At 53.1% G+C, this 20977-nt stretch overlaps 1 protein-coding gene across 1 annotated transcript; it reads left to right on the plus strand.

Annotated features, from left to right (window-relative positions):
- Window positions 1-845: 845 nt before the first annotated feature.
- Window positions 846-20834, plus strand: FBXL19 (F-box and leucine rich repeat protein 19). The gene is made up of 11 exons (XM_081088955.1): window positions 846-887; window positions 974-1174; window positions 2808-2951; window positions 3069-3155; window positions 3242-3460; window positions 3950-3982; window positions 5178-5689; window positions 13396-13559; window positions 13650-13811; window positions 18836-19054; window positions 19163-20834. The coding sequence occupies exons 1-11, from the start codon at window positions 861-863 to the stop codon at window positions 19339-19341; spliced, it is 1947 nt and encodes a 648-aa protein (XP_080945081.1). The 5' UTR covers window positions 846-860; the 3' UTR covers window positions 19342-20834.
- Window positions 20835-20977: the final 143 nt, after the last annotated feature.

A 20977-nucleotide genomic window follows, 5' to 3' on the forward strand; every position in this document is an offset into this window, starting at 1 on the left:
TAGATCCCGCTTCCCCTCGCAGACCCCCATCCCCGCCTGCAGTTGCCGCCCTCTAGGCCCCTCCCCCGAGCGCTGGAGGGCCCCTTCCCACCCCCATAGATGGGTCTGCAAGTCCCTGGAAGGGGAAGCCGGGGTAAGACGGGGTGAAGAGACCCTCCGGGCCTGCGGGGATCTATCTGGGAGGATTCGGTTTCCATGGGAAGGACAGCCCCAGGGACTCCAGACAACTGGGGGGAAGCAGCCTGGGAAGCGGGTTGGGGACGCACGGAGGAGCCCCCCCTGTGTGTGTTGAGGTGTCAGGCGGGTCCTAGGGTCCCAGGGGATCTAGCAGTTGCCCAGGTTGACCTGAGAAATAAATACGAAAGGAGGCGTCTCGGAGCAGAGGGCTCGGGGGAGCTGGGGATGGAGGTCTTGGGGGCAGGAGGGTCTCAGCCCCGGAAGTTGGGCGGCTGAGTGGGTCTTCAGGGATGGGGGGGGGGGGGCAAGGATCCCACTGGGTCTGGTTGGGGGAGGAGAAATTGGGTGGCACTGTGTATGGGGGGGGGGGGGGGAAGGTCTGGCGCTCCCACTTAGGAGCCTGGGCGTCTTGGCGGAAAATCGGGAGGATTTAGGTTGGGAGAGCATGGGTACAGCGCCTGTGGGGGGCGGGAGAAGCTGGGGCCCCCTAATGGGACGCCACAGACAAGGAGCCCTGCTTCCCACGGAGCTTGGAAGTGGGGGTGTCAGTGGAGAGGCCGCTTCCCTTCATCCTCCTCGGGCCCGTCAGGGAGGCCTGAGGAAGCACTAGAGGAGGCAGGTGGCCGCTGGGGAGAGCCAGGCTGCAGAGAGGGGTCCCTACGCCCTGCAGGAGGGTGACCTCCATGCTCCTTGGCTCCCTGGGTAGGAGGGTGAGTTCTGCCTGGAAATGGAGGGAGCTGTCGGGAGTTTCGGGGCTCCAGTGGGCCCACCTGACCCTGTCGCCATTCACCCACAGCCCTCGGCGTTGCTGACGCCCCCAATGTCGTCGAGCAGCCGGGGGCCGGGGGCCGGAGCGCGCCGACGCCGAACCCGCTGCCGCCGCTGCCGGGCCTGTGTGCGAACTGAGTGCGGGGACTGCCACTTCTGCCGAGACATGAAGAAGTTCGGCGGGCCCGGGCGTATGAAGCAGTCGTGCCTGCTCCGGCAGTGCACTGCCGTGAGTTCCGCCCCCACCCCCGTGGGGCTCTGGGCGCCCTCCCCAGCTGGCCCAAGTGCCTTTCTGGGGTGGCGGGTAGCTCCTTCCTAGGGTTTACTCTGGGGTTGGTTAGTTCACTCATTCGTTCACTGGTTTGTTCAGATGTCCATCGGGCCCATTCCCCACCCCCGCCCCTGCCCCCCATCTCCAAGCTGAGGGCGATGTTAGGGCACAGAGGAATCTAACCCAGTCTCTACCGTCATACGTTCCCCGACTTTCAGAGGCACAGACCCACAGAAAACCTGGCCCCTCGCATCCCACTCCTTAGAGCAGCGGTTCTCAACCGTGGGTTGCGACCCCTTTGGGGGTCGAACGCCCCTTTCACAGGGGTCGCCTAAGACCATCGGAAAACACATGTATAATTACATATTGTTTTTGTGATTAATCGCTATGCTTTGATTATGTTCAATTTGTAACAATGAAGTTGGGGGTCACCACCGCATGAGGAGCTGTATTAAAGGGTCGCGGCATTAGGAAGGTTGAGAACCACTGGCCTAGAGGTATCTGTGAATACCTCTTGAGCCCCCGTGAATAGGTCTTACTTAGCCTTCTTTGGCCTCTTCCTCACCTGCCAGAGTGGCCTTGGATTTGAGGCTGAGCTTACCCTTTGTGTGACCTTGAGCAAATCACGGAATCTCGAAGGCACTGTCTCTGCAAAATGTTTCTTTTGCTGAGTTATAAACAACAGCACAGACACGCAAGCGCCTGCTACAAGGCCCAGCGCACAGTAGGTTTCTGAGGAGCATAGGTTTCTTCTCAGCCGTCCGCATCCTTTGAGCTTCCAGGGCTCCGAAGAGCGGCCCTTCCCCTGCAGCCATGAGCCTCCAGTAGCATCCTGTGCCCCCTCCCCACACCATCACTTCCTTTTTCCCCTCCAGCGACTCTTACTGCTTGGTCTGTTCACCCACAGCCCCTCTCTTCTCTTTGTCCCCCAGCCCGTGCCCACTTTCCTGTTCCTTCTTCCCCCTACCTGCTTCTTCCCTGAGCCTATTTCACTACCTTTTTCCCTGATAGGACTCAGTATTACCACTGTCTTCCCCAAAGTCATGTTATCTGAAGGCTGCTCCCTTTTCCTTAAGACCAGCCTGTAGTGTTCCTAGGAGTCTTGCCCAAACCCGGTTCATGGTGAGCTCCAGAGCAACGCTTAGGCTGCCCACTGAGCACACTCAGAATCAGCCCAGGCTGCTGTCGCCTCCCCTCCAGCCCTCTCTGAGTATTAGTGTCATGTTTGCTTCTGGTCTCCCTTCCTCACAAAGCCAGCAACAGTTCCAGGGTCATACAGGCCCTGGATCTAGCTGAACATTCACAACAGTGAGAACAAACTATGTAACAAATGCCCATCTTGCATTATCTCATCCTTAAAGAGTTCTGCACAGGAAAAATTCCTAGCCCCATTTTACAAATGGAGAAACAGGAATGAGATTAAATCAGTTGCTCAAGGTCATACTGCCAAAAAAGAAGAAATAATTCAAGATCTGATCCAGCTTGGCCTTAGGTTCTAAACCTCCTCCAGTAGCCGGCAAGGTTCCCAGAAAGAAGGGTCTTTCCCCTGTTGCTTGCTTTTGGGTCCCTGATGCCCCCTCTTCCCCAACAGCCCGTGCTCCCACACACAGCCGTGTGCCTCTTGTGTGGGGAGGCTGGGAAGGAGGACACAGTGGAGGGAGAGGAAGAAAAATTTGGTTTGAGCCTCATGGAGTGTACAATCTGCAACGAGATCGTCCACCCTGGCTGCCTGAAGGTGATGGCCCCGGGGAACCTGGAGCCTGGGATGGGCAAATTGTCAGGGAGCAAGGAGGCTGGGAACACTGCCTCTGACTTCACGGATACCCTATCCATTCCCTGCCTCTGCCCACAGATGGGGAAGGCTGAGGGTGTCATCAATGCGGAAATTCCTAACTGCTGGGAGTGCCCTCGCTGTACCCAGGAAGGCCGGACCAGCAAGGTAGGGGCAGGACTGGGCTTGGGTGCTGGGCTCCCAGTGGGCTGGGGCGCTGTGCAGAATCTCACCCCCAGCATCCATCTCCTCAGGATTCAGGTGAGGGACCAGGCCGCCGAAGGACTGACAACGGAGAGGAGGGTGCCAGCCTGGGGAGTGGATGGAAGCTGACGGAGGAGCCGCCACTTCCACCACCTCCACCCAGGCGCAAGGGCCCCCTGCCTGCTGGGCCCCCCCCAGAGGACGTGCCTGGGCCCCCCAAAAGAAAGGAGAGGGAGTCAGGGAATGAGCCCCCAACCCCAAAGAAAAAGGTGAGCCAGGGAGCATGCTCACTACATTCAGCCCCAGGGAATCTGGGAGTGGTAGTCCTGTTCCTTTTTGGGGAGGGTGGGCCCTCTGTGGGTTCCCTCAGGGATTGTTGGGAGATGTAATTCAGGAGGTGCTGGGGAGGATGGGGCACACTCAGTGTAGAGAAGAGGTTCAGGTGAGAGGGGCAGCTGGCACTGGGCAGTGAAGCTTTGGGAGCCCTGGGTACTTTAGGGATTAGGGAAAGAGCATTCTCAAAGCTGCTACAGAGGAAGAAGGAGGGGCTAGGAAGGGCCTGAGGGGGAAGAAAGAAGAGATGAGAGCATACTCACTGAGCCAAGACATTGGTTAGAAGGTGAGCATGCTCAGAGTTCTCCTTGAGGTGGGGGCTTCTGGGAATTGTAGTCCAAGAGGAGGCCATGGATCTTAGGTTTGTGGACAATGAGGGACTAAGGGTCTCTTCCTTTCCCTATGTCTCCCTCTTTCCCTGGTAGGTGAAAGGAGGCCGTGAGAGGCACCTGAAGAAGGTGGGTGGAGACGCCTGCCTCCTCCGAGGATCGGACCCAGGCGGCCCAGGCCTTCTGCCCCCCAGGGTTCTGAATCCAAGCCAAGCTTTCTCGTCTTGCCACCCTGGGCTCCCTCCCGAACACTGGGAGGTGTGCCGGGGACCTCCTCCCTCCCTCTCCCGTCTTTCCTTGCCCCACCCTCCACCCTGGAGACAGATCTGTGCTTTCCTGCTCACCTTGTCCTACCCCTGCCCCCCTTGGCCACGATGGGCATCTGGACCCTGGAAGAGTGGAGGGGGAGAGTGGGTTGGGGCCGGGGCCTCAGGAGCCCCTGACTTTCCAAGAACCCTCAGGGTATTATCTGACCGTTTTGCACCATCTTTCTAAACCTTAAAGGGGAAAGAACGGAGTCCAAATCTCTGCCTGCTGACTCCCTGTGTGGTCTTGGCAATCTGTCAGCTGCTCTGAGACTCAGTTTTCTCATTTGGGAAATCTACCTTCCTTATCTGCCTGTCGCACTGTTTAAATCTACTGGAAGTAAATGGACTTTGTAAATTATAAAATCACCTAGATTCGAGGAAAATGAGGTCCAGAGAGGTTAAAAGACTGGTCTAAGGTCATACAGCAAAGCTCCGAATCAGATGTCACTTTGCATGGACACACTAAACCTGCCTGATTGCATTCAAATCCTGCCCCTGCCATTTGTCACTTTGGCGCTTAATCTCTCTGAGCCTATTTGCCTCATGTCTAAAAAGAGTGACCCAGGTTGCCACTCCATTCAAGCGCTGTGAGGATGTGCCGGGTCAGCGAGGGGGATGCTCTGCCTGGGGCCAGGTGATCTTTGTTATTCTCACACCCCTGACTGGACACTTGGAATTGTCTAGTCCAACGCCCCATGTTGTAGATGGTGAGATAGGGGCTTTCCAAGTTGATGGCCAAGCCAATACTCAAATCTGGACTGTGTTTTCATAGCACACTGCTTGTGGAAATTCATGAGCTACTGGAACCCATAAGGTGTTTAATTCTTTCAATCAGTGCCTTCATGTGACATAAGGAATGTGAGGTTCAGGCCTGGCTTAGCTAAGGCCTCACATCGCCCAGAGCCAGGGCTGGATCAGGACTATCCCTTGGACTGTTCATCCCCTGGTGGCTCCTCGAGGGCAGGGGGTGGGAGAGTGTGTGTCGGACCCTAGAGCCGTCTCCTATCTTTCTGCAGAAACCAAAGCCACCTTTGGCCTCTGCCGAGGGCCCAGCGGTGCCGTCCCCGTCACCACAGAGGGAGAAGTTAGAGCGTTTCAAGCGGATGTGCCAGCTGCTAGAGCGGGTGCCTGACACCTCCTCGTCCTCCTCGGACTCAGACTCAGACTCCGACTCATCAGGCACATCCCTGAGTGAGGATGAGGCCCCTGGCGAGGCCCGAAACGGGCGACGGCCAGCCAGGGGCAGCTCAGGCGAGAAGGAGAACCGCGGGGGGCGACGGGCCGTACGCCCTGGCAGTGGGGGGCCCCTCCTCAGTTGGCCTTTGGGCCCTGCCCCACCACCCCGGCCCCCACAGCTGGAGCGTCATGTGGTACGGCCCCCACCTCGAAGTCCTGAGCCCGACACACTGCCTTTGGCTGCTGGATCCGACCACCCTCTGCCCCGGGCTGCCTGGCTTCGTGTCTTCCAGCACCTGGGGCCCCGAGAGCTGTGCGTTTGCATGCGAGTCTGCCGGACTTGGAGCCGCTGGTGAGTGGCCTGCACAGGCCTAGGCTCTATTGCCGACACCCTCCTCACTTTCTGGGTGGCTTGTCACCTGTTCCTTATCCTTCCTCCCTGGTCACTGCTACTTCTGTAGTGTCTGCACACGACAGCACGATACTTCTGCATTTACTGTGCATGGGCTGCTTTCTATTTTGAGCTCATTTAATCCTCATAACGACTTTGTGAGGTAGGTACTATTCCTCCCCTTTACAGATGAAGCTGAGGTCAAGATCATGTGGACAGGAAGCAAGAGAACCAGGAATTTGAACCCAGCCCCTCTCTGCTGGGTTCCCGAATCTTTCCTCTTAACAATATCATTTTTGAGTGTTTAGTATGTGCCAAGCACAGTGCTGACGGCTGTATATGCATCATCGCATTTGCTTTTCACACTTCCTCTTCCGAGGACAATCGTACCTGCTCCATTTACACATGAGAACACTCCTGGCTGCGCCAGCCCCTGCCCTCTCACAGGCAGCCATACTTGGGCCTCCTGACCTCGAGTAACGCCTTCATGCCCCAGAGCCACCACCAGCTCCCTCTGCCTGTCCTCCCCCATCTCCCCACTGCTTCCTGAACCTTGTTTACTCAGAAATCTCCCTCAGCTTCCAAACCCCTGGCCTTCCTCCCCCAGTCAAACTCTCGGAACACTCTGTTCCCCTCCCAGCTCATGGAGGGGATGAGCCTTCATTCATTTGTTCATTTTCATGTTCTAATCAGTTTCTGGGGTGGTGCAGATACTGTGTCTGTTTTATCTTCATGTTCCCAGCACGAGACAAAGGGCAGTATAGATGCTCAAGAAATATTTTATTACATGAGAAAATCCAGGCTCTCTCTCAAGCACTTACCGTGGATTAGACACCCTGTTGGCCACTTTGCAAATGTTGGCTGATTTTCCTCATGATAGCAGCCCTGGGAGGGAAGGAGGGACTCCTGAAGTCACAGTGCAAGTTAGTGGCTGAGCTCGAACTCTGATGCTTTTCCTGTGGATTCTGGGTGCCAGTTCATGCCTGCTGGCGTCTGGAGGTCAGTGCCTGCGGTTCAGCCTGACTCTTCCTCTCAGGAGCGTCTGCCGTTGGGCCAATTCCTTAGCTGCTTCTGGCCTCCTCTTCTTCACCTGTTAACGCAGGACCAGAACGTTTACGTCAGAGTTGTTGGTGTGGTGTTTTTAATTTAACTTATTGTGTTGACATTGATTAGTAAGATTCTATACTGCATTGTCTGTATACCTCATGGTGTTTTGTAGCTGAGGGCAGTACCTGGGAAAAAGAAACTACTTGATGCCTTAACCATAATCATTACTATTCACTCAGCTACAAGTAATTACTGAAAGCACAGACTTTCACATCCTCAGAACATAGCTCCACGTCAGCCTGCAGCATAGAAGCAAATAGTGAGAGCGGTTGCTGGAGATGACCACCCCGGCCTCATGTGATAGTTGAGGAAGTGTTGGCTGAGGCCTCTTCATCAGGGCCAGCTCTGTGCTTGGTACAAGGGATCCAGACCTGAAGAGGTCTTGATCTCGGCCTCAAGGAGATACGTGTGACCAGAGGTAGAGAGAGGCTGGACTCACAGTGGTTTCCAGCTTGGGCCCTGGAGTTGGGTCCTTATGTGTTTCATCAGCTGTGACTCCGGCCCTCCTGGATGTATGGCTGTGGTTGGACAGTTCTACCTATCAACGCCTCGGTGCTCTCATCCACTGTCTGGAGTTCAAGTTAATACTTTGTAGGGATTCAATGAGATGGTTCTTGCAAAGTACTTAGCATCGTTCCTGGAGGGTACTAAATACTCAGTAAAATGGTGGTTTTCCATAAGAGGCAGAGGGTAGGGCAGAGCAGGGACCCGTGGGGCACAATGGGAACACTCAGAAGGCTCTGTAAGGCCTGTGGGCAGAAGCAGGGGCAGGGAATGGAGAGAAGTGACTCAGGTTGAGAACTTTTTTAAGAAGCAGAAGAGCCCTGGCTGGTTTGGCTCAGTGGATAGAGCGTGGGCCTGCGAACTGAAGGGTCCCAGGTTCGATTCTGGCCAAGGGTATTGCAGGTTCGATCCCCCGTAGGGGACGGGCAGGAGGCAGCCAATCAGTGATTCTCTCTCATCATTGATATTTCTATCTCTCTCCCCTCTCCCTTCCTCTCTGAAATCAATAAAGATATATTTATTTATTTATTTATTTATTTATTTATTTTTTAAACATATTTTTATTAATTTTTCACAGAGAGAAAGGGAGAGAGATAGAAAGTTAGAAACATCGATGAGAGAGAAACATCGATCAGCTGCCTCCTGCACATCTCCCACTGGGGATGTGCCCGCAACCCAGGTACATGCCCTTGACCGGAATCGAACCTGGGACCCTTTAGTCCGCAGGCCGACGCTCTATCCACTGAGCCAAACCGGTTTCGGCAATAATAAAGATATATTTAAAAAACAAAAACAAAAACAGAAGAGCTTGGATTTGGTGACTCAGTGGCTATGGGGCCGCAGGGTGACTCAAGTGAGTTTCTGGGCCACAAGCCTGGCTGGACAGCAGTGCCGGTCGTCACGTTGGGGAATACCAAAGGAAGAGAAGCAAGTTGTAGGGGAAAGGGAAGCACACAGATTGGACACGTGTGGTCTGGAAGGTTTGTGGGCCAGTCGGAGCTAGCAGGGAAACGGCTGGATGTACAAGTCTGAGGCTCAAGAGAAAGGTCCAAGTTCAGAAACTAGAGGCACAGCAGTGAACAGACAGCAGGAGAGCAGGCGGTTGCAGGTTGTCCTGTCTGGTGGCTTCTGTCTTCTCTTGGAACTAGAAGGTGAAGTGATTTACGAAGAGAAAGATCCAAGTTTGGGAGTTTTAATCTATAGATATCGGCTTCCAGGAAGAAGGCAGAGGACAGAATGTCAGTATTTGTGAGTTACAGAAAGAGCAGCCAGAGACTTGGAGGGAATCAAGGGCGGAGCTGTGCTCTGAGGGAGGGAGATGGAGGAAGGAGTGAGTGCTGAACAGTGTTGCATGTTGCCAAAAGGAGATCAAGGACCAGAGTGGCGATTGCGTTTTGCTACAAGGAGGCCTTGGTGTCCTTGGCTGTGCTACATGGGGATGGGGAGACCGAAGCCAGGTCACACAGGGTCAAGGACATCAGCTTCTAGGACAGGACTTGATGGCTCGGACTGTACCTGCTTTCTAGAATGGTACCTGGCATACAGTCGGTACTAAGGAAATATTTGTTGAATGAATGAAAGACAGTGAGAAAATCAGGATGGAGTGTAGAAAGAGGTGGGGAGAGAAATTTGTAGGTGGGGAGCAGGAAGTTGCAGGCTTTCCTCTCTGGTGACTTCTATCTTTTCTTGGAACTGGGAGGCGAAGTGACCTGTCAAGACTGAGGGTAAGCCCTGGCAGGGTAGCTCGGTTGGTTAGAGTTGTCCTGATACGCCAAGGTTTGGGGTTCGATCCCTGACCAGGGCACATACAGGAAGCAGCCAATGGATGCATAAATAAGTGCAACAATAAATCGATCTCTCAAATCATTTTTAAAAAAGGAGGGGAGAGAAGGCAGGCAGAAGTGTCGAAATTGTTGAGTTGCAGGGAAGAGGGGTGGGACTTTGGAGAACATGGGCAGAGAGAGTGGCAAGAAAGGGACTGGAACACAGGGTCAAGGCCAGCTGGGGTTGGAAGTAGAGGCTTAGAGATGACAGATTGGAGGACAATGGAAGCATCAGGGAACCGCGAGCTGAGAGGGAAGAACTGGCTTTGACTGGAGACCAGGAGGCTGTTGAGCTCCTTACAGGTGGCCGTTTGGGCTGCTCCATCTCTGTGTCCCTAAAGGGCCTCTGCAAGAGGGAGGTTTAGGACTGCATTTTAGGATTTTTGAGGTGGGCTTAGTAGGGGATGACTCAGGGGGTAGCTGGAGTTAAGGGTAAAGTGAATGGTTTAGAGAACTTGACATGAAACCCTGACCCCCCTGGATGATGGCATGCTTTATCCCTGAGGAGTTCTTCCTGCTTTTTGCCTTAGTGTCATTCCCCAGCTTAGAAAGCACCCATCCATGGCTCCCTGTTGCCCTCACAACGCGCTCCCACAGTCCGATTGGACACGAACGGTGCCCCCGTGGCTGCAGTAAACACTTCCCCTGTACTCTCTTTGTCTTTGCAGCAAACCTTTGAATTAAGTGTTGCATTTAATTCCTCTTATAGTTTGGAGAATGGCCCAGAGAGGGCAAGTGACTTGTCTAAGGTCACACAGAGCACAGAGGTGGCAGAGCTAGGATTTAGTACCCATGCCCTTCACCTCTGAGCTCTGTGGCCACAGCACTTCAGCTTGGCATTCTAGTCCTTCTTTTTTTAAAAAAATGGGTTTTTTATTCTATTTATTTATTTACTTATTTATATCCTCACCCAAAGATATTTTTTAAATTGATTTTAAAGATAGAGGAAGAGGAGAGAGAGAGAGAGAGAACATTGATTGGCTGCCTCCCACATGCACCCTAACCGGGGCCCAAACCCTCGACCCTTTGGTGGCCAGGGCCATTCTAGTCCCTCTTGACATGTCACCCCTACCCTAGGCCTCCTCTGTAGCCTCAACCTCTGCCTCTTCCCTACTCACCAGAGTTCAGGATCCCGATCCAGACCCTGGCTCTGCTACCATTTAGTAGCTGTGATACCTTGAACAAGTTTCTTAACCTCTCTGAGCCTCATTTCTCTTTACTATAAAAAGGAGATAATGGTATTTACCTGCTAGGGCTATTGTGAGGTTAAATGTTTAGTACATACAACAGTACCTGGCACATAGTAAACCCTTGATAAATAGTAGTTATTAGTGCTATAGTCGTCATCATCATCATCATTCTTATTAGGAGATGATGAATTGTCCTTTGTTCATGCTGCCTGACTTCTCGGAGCTCTCTGTGTTCTCTCTGTATCCTGGACCCGGGTACTAGTTCTTCCCCGTCTGGGATGTACACTGGCTTCCTACCCACTCCTCCCTGGAGTAGTGACTGCTGTCCTTCAAATCTCATCAGGCATTGTCTCCTTGGGCGGCTCCCTGTCTCAGCCTCCTCATCGACTCTTATCATGTTCTTTGTTGCTTCAGTTTCTGTGGACTGGCTGTGTCTCCCCCACTTCCTGACTGCTTTGTGCCCAGTGGAGGCTGGACACTGAGTGTCAGTAGGGCCCTCAGTGACTGTTGGCTGCTGCTCTGAGGTTCAACTCCAGTTTCCTGGTCATGCAAGAGCAAAGGGATCCATTAGCTCCAGGACAAGCAATGTTAGGGGAGACTTCCTGGAAGAGGAGGCACTGGCGCTGAGCCTTTAAGGATCTGGATTGGTTGGCATTTCCAGCACAATGTATGTGCCAAAATGTGTTGGCACCGGACAGCCTTGTGTATCTGTAGGCTGTGGTTGGTCCTGGCTCTTGTGGAGTACGATACAGAACAACTGTGTACCTCCAGGGGGAAGGGGTTCCTTTCTAGCCATGGAAGATCCAGGAGGAGCTTCAAGGTGATGGTCGCAGTTGAGCTGTGACTCTGGATTGGGTCAGAGTGGGGAGAAAGAGGTTTGAATGGAATAAGATTTTGCTGAGTAGAGAGAAAGGGCAGGACCTAAGGACAGAAGTTGTGTTGAGGGTGGGGTTTTTGTTTTGTTCTTTTCCTTTTTAGAATTGGAGAGATTTGCAAATGGTAGTGGTTGAGTGGATGGAACCTGGAGCGGGAGAGGCTGGAATGCCAGAAGAGGGAGGAGTGGTAGGAGGTGATAGGGCAGGGAGGTGGAATTGTTGGGATTGAAGCCTTAAGGTCTGGGCCTCCAGACTTCCCTAACATGTCACCCAGGGGCTCTGAGGTATGCCTGGCAGTTTTAAGTAGCACAAAAAGGCTTAATTCTTTCATTAATTTTGAAAAAGAGGTCTCTCCATTGTGTGCTGTTGCACATCTTTAATACCTTTCTTATACTCGTCTCCTTGTTTAACAAAAAGTCTTTAGGTGGTAGCCCAAAGCTACATCGACAACTGGCTAGAATTTAATAACCCTGGTCTGTGTTTATTACATTTATTTCTATGGTTAACACATTTATGTGAAACAGTGTTGGTTTCAAGTGCATAGAGGGGATCAATTTAAAGATAAATTCATGTTCTGCAGATAAGTGAATAGCAAATGACTGGGGTTGGCGAAAAAGCCCTTCAGAATTGGGGGACAGGGAGAGATACATCTTCCTGAGCCCTCTCCACCCCTGCTGCTTCTGACACAGTTCATCTAACCCAGTGGGAAATTCCTGACATGCCCTCAAGAACTGCATTAAGAAGAGTTTTCAGCCCTAGCCAGTTTGGCTCAGTGGATAGAGCATTGGCCTGCAGACTAAAGGGTCCCAGGTTCGATCCTGGTCAAGGGCACATGTCTGGATTACAGGCTTGATTCCCATTAGGGGGCGTGCAGGAGGCAACCGATTAATAATTCTCTTCATTGATGTTTCTATCTCTCTCTCCCTTCCTCTCTGAAATCAATAAAAATATACTTAAGAAAAAAAGACTTTTCAAAGGGAGTCTCAAGGAACTCTTAGTGCACCGCAAAGTATTAATAGATAACCTTTGCTGGGGAAGGGTTCCCTGATGAAATAAGTTTGGAAAGCCCTTTCCCAAAGGGCATGTCAAGGCTGTCAGAAATGCTGGGATCAGGAAACCTGCTTTACCTTTGTTCAGACCTCATTCATCTTTGTAGCTTCAATACCTGGGGCCTGCCAGGTCTTCCATAAACATTGACCGGGTGAATACATGAAGAGCTGTAACTGCAGTGTGTGTGAGCAGTGCTCATGGAAGCTTGGCCCCATTCGTTACAACAAATGCGCAACAGATAACCTGCCGTGCCCATGGCACAGAGCTGGGTACTGGGGAAGCCAAAGGGAAAAGGCCAGATTTGCCCTTGTGGAGCCCACATTGTAGTTCATGGGACTCAATAGTCAACTAAAGAGCAACCAGGGCTGTAAGTCAAGCCTGAGGCAGCTGTGGCCATCAGGGTGGGCAGATGTGGATCAAGAGCAGAAATTGGCATTGAAAGGACTGTTTATCCTTTTAAATGTATTCATAAAGTCAGCACATTATATTGTATTAAAGGATAGGAATGATCCAGAGTAAATCTTCAAAAATATACTTTATCATGAACTATAGTGGCATCTAATTGAAGAACTCCAGGGTTAGTGGTGGTAAAAAAAAAAAAAAAAAGAAAGAAAAAGAGCAGAAATTGGTAGAGGAGAAGTGACCACAAGCCAACAACATAACTTGGTGAGCAGTCCCAGGTGGGGGCTGGGAGTGCTGAAGCTCCCTTTGGTGTTACAGAAACTACAGTATCTAGGATGTTTGTGTCTTAAAGCTGTAAGGTAAGAAAACCAGAATGACCTCATTTGCTCTTAGAGCAGCCCTGAGGGGCAGGCCAGTAAGGACCATTATCTTCATTTTCTAAACTAGGCCCCTGAGGCGCAAGGAGAATTGGAGTTTCCCAGGAGGAAGACTGTTTGAAAACTTCTTAACTAAAATAGTTTTTAACGAAACTTGCATCTAGTTTAGTAATGGGTTTGAGACCCAAACTCAGTCCTCTTGGCCTGGGTCCCGGAGCTTCCAGCAGCCCCCTCCTCCCACCCTCTGTGTGGATCAGGAGAAAACGGGTGTGCCATTGAGTGGGGAGGGCTGCGGGCTCCCTGAGAGCTGAGGGCTGTCTACCCTCTTGTGGCTGCCAGGTGCTATGACAAGCGTCTGTGGCCTCGAATGGACCTGAGCCGGCGGAAGTCACTCACTCCCCCCATGCTTAGTGGTGTGGTTCGTCGCCAGCCCCGAGCCCTGGACCTCAGCTGGACAGGTGTCTCCAAGAAGCAACTCATGTGGCTTCTGAACCGACTGCAAGGTATGACAAGGTGGTGAGGTTGGATAGAATGACTTGTGGGATAAGCCTGGCACAGAGCCCTCCCAGCACCAGCTTCCTAACTTCCCCCAGGCCTGCAGGAACTGGTGCTGTCTGGCTGCTCCTGGCTCTCTGTCTCTGCCCTGGGCTCAGCCCCACTGCCAGCCCTGCGGCTCCTGGACCTGCGCTGGATTGAGGATGTTAAAGACTCCCAGCTCCGAGAGCTGCTGCTGCCTCCGCCAGACACCAAACCAGGTGCAGCCTCCGTTGGCTCGTTTGTAGAACGGGTTGGGCAAGGTGGGGTTCTGAGGCCCATGCGAGGTGTTAAAGGGTTTGAAGAAAGGACAGAATACTTGAGTTTGAAAAGGAAGGCCCTGCTCGGCCATTGTTCATTCACTCACCTACTGTGTGCTGGGCCTGTGATAGGCGTGGAGGGAACAGGATGCAGAGGATGTAGTCCCGGGCCTCCGGGGGGGAGATGATTATGGGATGAAGCACAATAGAGGACAGGAGGATGACACTGGATTCTGGGAAAAGCCAGGGGTCTAAGTGAAGCCCCGGGGTATGGTGGGCTCCACGGGACAGCCTTCTCCAAAGGGAGCCGTGGCTATTGCTGTGGAAGGATGTCACCTCTGTGGCCAGTCAGTTCTGTTTGTCAAGAGGAGCCAGGAATATATATTTTCTGTAGCATATCCTGGTTTTTAAATGATGGAAATTAATTCAGATTCTTTTAAAATTCACGTGTGGATCCAGTAAAAATATGGCTGAGCAATAGATTTAGTCCCTAGACTCCCTTGCCGTACAGTCAAAAGATACGGATTTTCCTAAGGGAAAAGAGCAGAAAGAGGGAGCCGATTGACTTGGAAGTTTGCGTGGAGTGGTAGTATCTCCCCAGTCAGACCAGCCACCTCTTCACTGGGCTCAGGCCCAGGTACCCTGCCAAGTAAAGTCAGGTTTATTGTTGAACACATTTTGGGCCTGGGCCTGAGCCTGGGCCTGTATAGGACTGTGGAGACCTCAGCCTGAATCAGCCTCATTCCCCACCCTGGTGGAACCCCAGTCATGCAGAGAGAGGGAGGCTCAGAAATAGAAGGTTATATAGCATGATGTGGTAGGCTAAGGGCTGTGGTGGGGGCGAAGGAGCAATGCAAGAAGCCCTCCTTAAAGGAGCTAAACTGAGTCCTGAAAGGGACAGGGTTTTTCCAGGGAGTTTGAGGCAGAATAAGTAGTTTTGTGGGGCAGGAGGCCTATATTGACTGAGGGGGATGCTGGGAGCTGAGGCTAGTCAGATGAGCAGAGGTCTGGTCACATTGGGGGTCATACAAGGTGTGGGGTCCTGAGGTCTGGGGCCTCCTTGTCTAGCCAAGAAATAGGATGCTTACAGTAGCATCCTCTCTGGTCTGCACCAGTCTGTTCTTCACTCCGAAGTCAGGGGAACCATCCAGAAAGACAAATGTATCCATTTCACTCCTGTGCTGTAAACTCTTTTTTTGTTGCTTCCTGGTGTTCTTTGGATAAAGATCAGTGTTTTACTGTATTCACTAAGGCCTGCCATAGTCTGGTTCCTGCTCATCCATGAGGTTCCTGCATTTTAGCCACCTCAACCTCCTTGCCAAGTTCCCTCCAGCCTCAGGGCCTTTGCCTACTCTTCTTTGCCTAGAATGCTCATATCTTCCTTCATCTAATTAACACCTAATCACCTTTCAGGCTGCAAGGTAAATGCCACTTCTTCCTAGAAGTCCTCCATGATTCTCTTCCCCATTGAACTCAGGTCCCTCTTCAACTTTGAGAGCGTTCCTTCCCAGTACAGAAATGATTTGATTAAAATCTTTCCTCTCACTAGGTTCTTAAGCTCTGTGAGGGCAAGGACTAGCTTTCACCGCTCTTTCATGGCTCCCTTCTTCCCACCCTCCTCCACTGCACCCCTTCACAGCAGCCTTGGAACAGAGGTAGAGAAGCAACTAGGATTCTTTGCATTTTCTGGATGAGGTACCAGAAGTCCAGACGGGTTGAGTGCTGCAAGTCACACAGGCAAAGCCAGACCAGAGCATTCACCCATTGCCCACTCTGACTGGAACTGGACTGAGCCGGGAAGATGTGGGCTCATGTAAGGGTGGGCATTGGGAGCAGTGCATTCCATGAGGCGAGGAAGTGCTGGTTGGCTGGCAGACTGATCCCATCTCCTTCTGCCTGAATTCATTTCAGTTTAAGCGCCTTTATCAGGAGTTTGCAAAGATGAGCCTTCTGGGCCCTCGAGGCCTATTGTGCATGTTGGAACTCTACACCTACTTTTCTGATCTTGGCTGCCTGGTTTGTACAGCATTCCTGGAGCAAAACTTAAAGTTCTACTTCTTGCTTTTGCCCCTGCTATTTTCTGCCTGGCGTACTCTTCTCCCACCTCTCCACAGGGTTAGTCCTTGAAGGCCCAACTTAAATGCTGCCACCTCAGCGAAACCCTCACTGATGCCTCCTTTTCCCTGTCCAAGCCAGGGTCCCTTTCCTCTGCTTTCCTCTAATGGCTTAAGCTGCGGCCCAAGGTTGATGGCATCTGTAATGTATTCCCTCTCTAAGCTCTCAGCTCCTCAAATGAAAAAAAGGAGCGGCTAGAATTCAGAGCTTGCCAAGTCAGGTACTCACAGAGGCAGCAAGTGATGAGATTGGTGCAGGACATTAGGCAGTAGCCTCTAGCAACCCATTCCCAGCCAATTGTCAGGTGAAAGGGTAGCCCAGTGATGTCAGATCTTACAATTTTCAAGGAAAAGCTCAATATCTAAATCTATATATATTAAAGCCAAGTGACCAGAAATACTGGCACTGCAGCCAGCCAACCAGCCCAATTGGGGGGGGGGGGAGGCCCTCCCCCCCACTGGCCCCACCCACCCCCAGCCCTCCACCCACCCCATCAGGGACAGGGTGGCCAGCCAAGCCAACCAGCCAACCTTCCTCGGGCCGGCCAGCCCCGCCCCCCGATTGCGCCCTTACCCCCATCATGGGCAGGGCAGGCCTGCCAACCTCCCGTGTCCTCTTCCCCACCCTCCATATCCCCCCTCCCTGCCAGCCTGGCCGATTGGGACCCCATGGGGGGGCCAGCTGGACCCCACCTGTGCACAAATTCGTGCACTGGGCCTCTAGTTTCTTTATAAAAATGGCCTTTGCCCTCGCTGGTTTGTCCTCTTCCCCACCTTCCATATCCCCCCTCCCTGCCAGCCTGGCCGATTGGGACCCCATGGGGGGGCCAGCTGGACCCCACCTGTGCACAAATTCGTGCACTGGGCCTCTAGTTTCTTTATAAAAATGTCCTTTGCCCTAGCTGGTTTGGCTCAGTGGATAGAGCATCGGCCTGTGGACTGAAGGGTCCTGGGTTCAATTCTGGTAAGGGCATGTGCCCGGGTTGCAGTAGGGGGTGTGCAGGAGGCAGCCAATCAGTGATTCTCATCATTGATGTTTCTCTCCCTTTCCCTCTCTGAAATCAATAAGAAAAACCCAAAAAAAAATTTAAAAATAATTATAAATGTCCTGTAGGCCCGGCCCATGTGGCTTAGTGGTTGAGCATTGACCTGTAAACCAGGAGGTCATGGTTTGATTCCCAGTTGGCACATTCCTGGGTTGCGGGCTCAATCCCCAGTGTGTGTGTGTGTGTGGGGGGCGGGGGACATGCAGCTGATCAGTGATTCTCATTGATGTTTCTATCTCTCCCTCTCACTTCCTTTCAAATCAACAAGAAAAAAATATGTATTTTTTAAATGTCCTTTTGGTAGGCTTAGTCACTTAGAAAATTTTTAGCATTTGCAGATTCCATAAAACACTCGCGTAGGCTAGGTTCATGAGTCTGTGGCATCTGATCCAGTTTATCTAAGCGCCAGGCTGGTGCCCGGGAGGCATATAGCATGGTGGTAGGTGTTTGGACTTGGAGCCACCAGGCCTGCTGTCCTAGCTTTGTTACTTCATAGTCATGTGACTTTGGACAGATTGCTTAATGGTTTAAACCTCCATTTTCTCATCAGTAAACAGGAGTGATTATCAGAGAGCTTATCTCCCAAGGCTGTGCTTCTTAAAGCATGTCTCCAAACCAGCAGCTTCAACATCACTTGCTAGAAAAATAAACTCTGAGGCCCCAGCTTAGAGCACCTAAACTCTGGGGGCAGGGCCAGCAATCCATTTTAACTAGCCTTCCAAGGGACATCGTTTGAGAGCCACTGGCCTAGGGGCAGGCAGGCAGCCATTTAGCCTGTGTCTGGCGCACAGTGAGTGCTCAATTAGTGGCTGCTGGTGCACCATAGGCGTTTAGTTTTTTAAAAAACACAGAAACTGTAATGCCAGGAATCTGGTAAATTCAATAAAAGGAAAGCAGACTGTGCGCTTTGGGTGCAGAGTTGAGCAGTGTAAGCTCATGTACCCCGGAGATAAAGGGAAAGGCCGAGTTCAGACCTGAAAGCCAGTGACACTGGCCAGCAGAGGACGGAGCACAGGTGGCCTCAGGAGAGTCTCAGGGCAGAGTCACCTGTGGAATTGGGTGCAAGTGTTTGGGGGTGAGGGAGAGGAGTGAAGAGCTGAAAAAGTGATAAGACCTTGTAGGAGCTGCAGTGTTCCACCAAGGAGATTGAACTTCTTTGAGGTGCTCTCAGAGTTTTTAGCACAGAAGGGATGTTGGCCCACCTGTATTTGAGAATGGCTCTCTTTGGATTCCGGAAAGAAGAGGCGAGACTAGAGTGAGTGAGGAGGCTGGGGCAGGAGGTGAGGCAAGAGTGGTGTTGACTCAGAGTGGTGACGGGGGGAATGGAGAGAAAGGTATCCAGTTGGTGACTTTACTAATCATGGAAGGAGAGGAACGTGGGAGAGCAGCCTGCAATGGCACTCCTGGTAGGGATGTCGTTTGTTAGATGAGTGACTATATATTGAGCACCTATGTCCCAATTGTTGGGGTTAAAGCAAGAACAAGACAAACAAAAATTCTTGCCTTCATGGAACCGACACTAGTGGAAGGAGAGGGGGAAAAATATATGCCAGATGGTGGGAAAGCAGGGAAAAATAATATTGTGGAATATTACAGTTTCAAGTGGAGTAATCATGGCAGGCCTCACTGAGGAGGCAGTGTGAGCAATGAACAGATGAGATGAGGACAAGAGTAAGCCACGCAGAGAGCACCAGCCGAGGCTCACATAGTGGCTGCAGATTTAGGGGGTGGTGAGGAATATGGGTATGCAAACATAGCTGGTCTGGGGGCCTAGGTGCAGGAATGGAAGCAGTGGGGTGTGCTGACCTTTGATCTGCCTGCCCAGGGCAAACGGAGAGCCGTGGGCGGCTGCAGGGGGTAGCAGAGCTGCGCTTGGCAGGCCTAGAGCTGACAGATGCCTCCCTGCGACTCCTGCTGCGCCACGCGCCCCAGCTGAGCGCCCTGGACCTCAGCCACTGCGCCCATGTCGGGGACCCCAGTGTTCATCTCCTCACAGCCCCCACCTCCCCACTTCGAGAGACCCTGGTACACCTCAATCTTGCTGGTAAGCATGGTCCCCTGTCTGTCCATCCTGCTGGCCTGTTGATTCCCATGACCAGTGCCCACACCCTACTCACTCTCCTGGTGTTGGCTACCATTACCCTATCCCCAGGTTGCCACCGCCTCACTGACCATTGCCTTCCGCTGTTCCGCCGCTGCCCTCGCCTACGCCGCCTAGACCTGCGCTCCTGCCGCCAGCTCTCACCTGAAGCTTGTGCCCGGCTGGCAGCTGCCGGGCCCCCTGGCCCCTTCCGCTGCCCAGAGGAGAAGTTGCTTCTCAAGGACAGCTAGTTGGGTGCCTCCCCCTGCCCCCAACTCTTCAGGAGCCTGGACCTCCGGCCTTCATTTCACTCCTGCCAGGAGGCCAGGTTACCCACCTCATGACTTGGGATTCCTGAGTTTTCCGACTTGGGATTCCTGCCCAGGGACTTGAGCCAGCCTCCCCACTCTGCCCCCTGCACTGATATTTCTGGGGGTCTCTTTCCCATCCCCTCCCCCTTCCACCTGCTTCATTGTCCATCCCCTGGGGGGAGTGGGTCAGAGGTACTGGGGTTGCTGAGCCAAAGGGATGGTGGGCGGGGGGTCAGGTGCAAGTTTGAGGGAGGGAGAATGGGGAAAACACATCTGCATACAGGATATTGGGAGCCAGGGGCTGGGGGAGGTGGAGGATGGGCTGGGGGAGGGGGGCAGAAAGCAGACCACCAAGGGTGCAGGGAACAGACCAGATACTTGGAGTTGGGGGGTGGAGGGGCAAAAAGGGAAACCAGAGGAGCAATTGGGAGTCCAGGTGTCAGAGGTGGGGATACTCGGGGAACCAGGGAAAGCCAGGGCTAAGGAAGGGGTGAGGGGCGAGAGCAGGTGTGGGGGCAGTAGCACTCCCTCGGGGGTTACTCCTCCTCTTACTCCCCAGTTTCAGTTCCTTCCCCCAACCCTGACTCCTTGAAAGTCACTGACAATGGCAGCTATTGCGAGGAGTGGGGGCCAGCTGGCCTATCTGCTGTTCAGCGTGGCCCAGGGGAGTGGTGAGGGGTACCCCAGCCCCCTACCTGCCTCCCCGTTCAATACTTGAACATTCATCTGTACTGAAGTGTTACTTGAACCTGGGGAATCTCGGACTCGGGGGAGCTGGAGTGTGAGGGCCGGACCGCTTGGACTGAGACTGGACCGGTGGGCGCTGCGCCACCACCAGGCTCTTTCTTGCTTTACTGTATTGAGCAGTTCACCCCTCCTGACCTGCAGTGGAGTGGGGTGCCATCCCAGCGATGGGGAAGATGAGACTCCTTCAGTTTGGCTCTTCCCACTCATCGTCATGGAAACTTGTATCCCATTTGCCCAGGGAACTGCCACTCCTGGTTGCCATGGAAATAGCAGCCAATGGACACGTCCCAAAGCCAGGGCTAAGGCTGGTAATGGCCCCTCTTGGTTGCCGTGGGAACTTAGTAACAGTCTTGGCCCACCCCTGCCCCTTCCTCCGGTGTGGGGGCGGGGTTAGGGGAGCCAGGGCCCGCCCCTCAGCCCAGGCCTCGGGGTAGCTGGGTTGTACCATGTAGGGGAGGGGGGAATTTATCCACATACCTCAGGTAACAGGGAGGTGCGCGGGTGGGGGGAGGGACTGGGCGGATCAGAGGTCGACGGGAGGGGGTCCTGGGGGTCGCGCAGGCTTGAGGTTGGGGCCGCTTGGGGGAGGGGAAAGAGGCAGCCCGGCGGGGGGCACGTGGGGGACCCAGCCGGGGCTGGGCCCCGGGTCTGTACTATATGGTTTGCTATAAAACTCAAAATCTTCCAGCTGGGGTGTGAGTTCCTGTGTCTGCGGCGTCGGGAGAGGGGGGTAGGGCAGGGAGGACCTGAGTGCTTACCCTTGGGGGCTCTCGGAGGCAGGGCTGTTGGGGTGCACCTGGGAGCCTTGGACCTCCCTGGCTCCCGGAAC

Source organism: Myotis nattereri (assembly GCF_964212035.1).
Source record: "Myotis nattereri genome assembly, chromosome: 4".
Classification (NCBI taxonomy): Eukaryota; Metazoa; Chordata; class Mammalia; order Chiroptera; family Vespertilionidae; genus Myotis; species Myotis nattereri.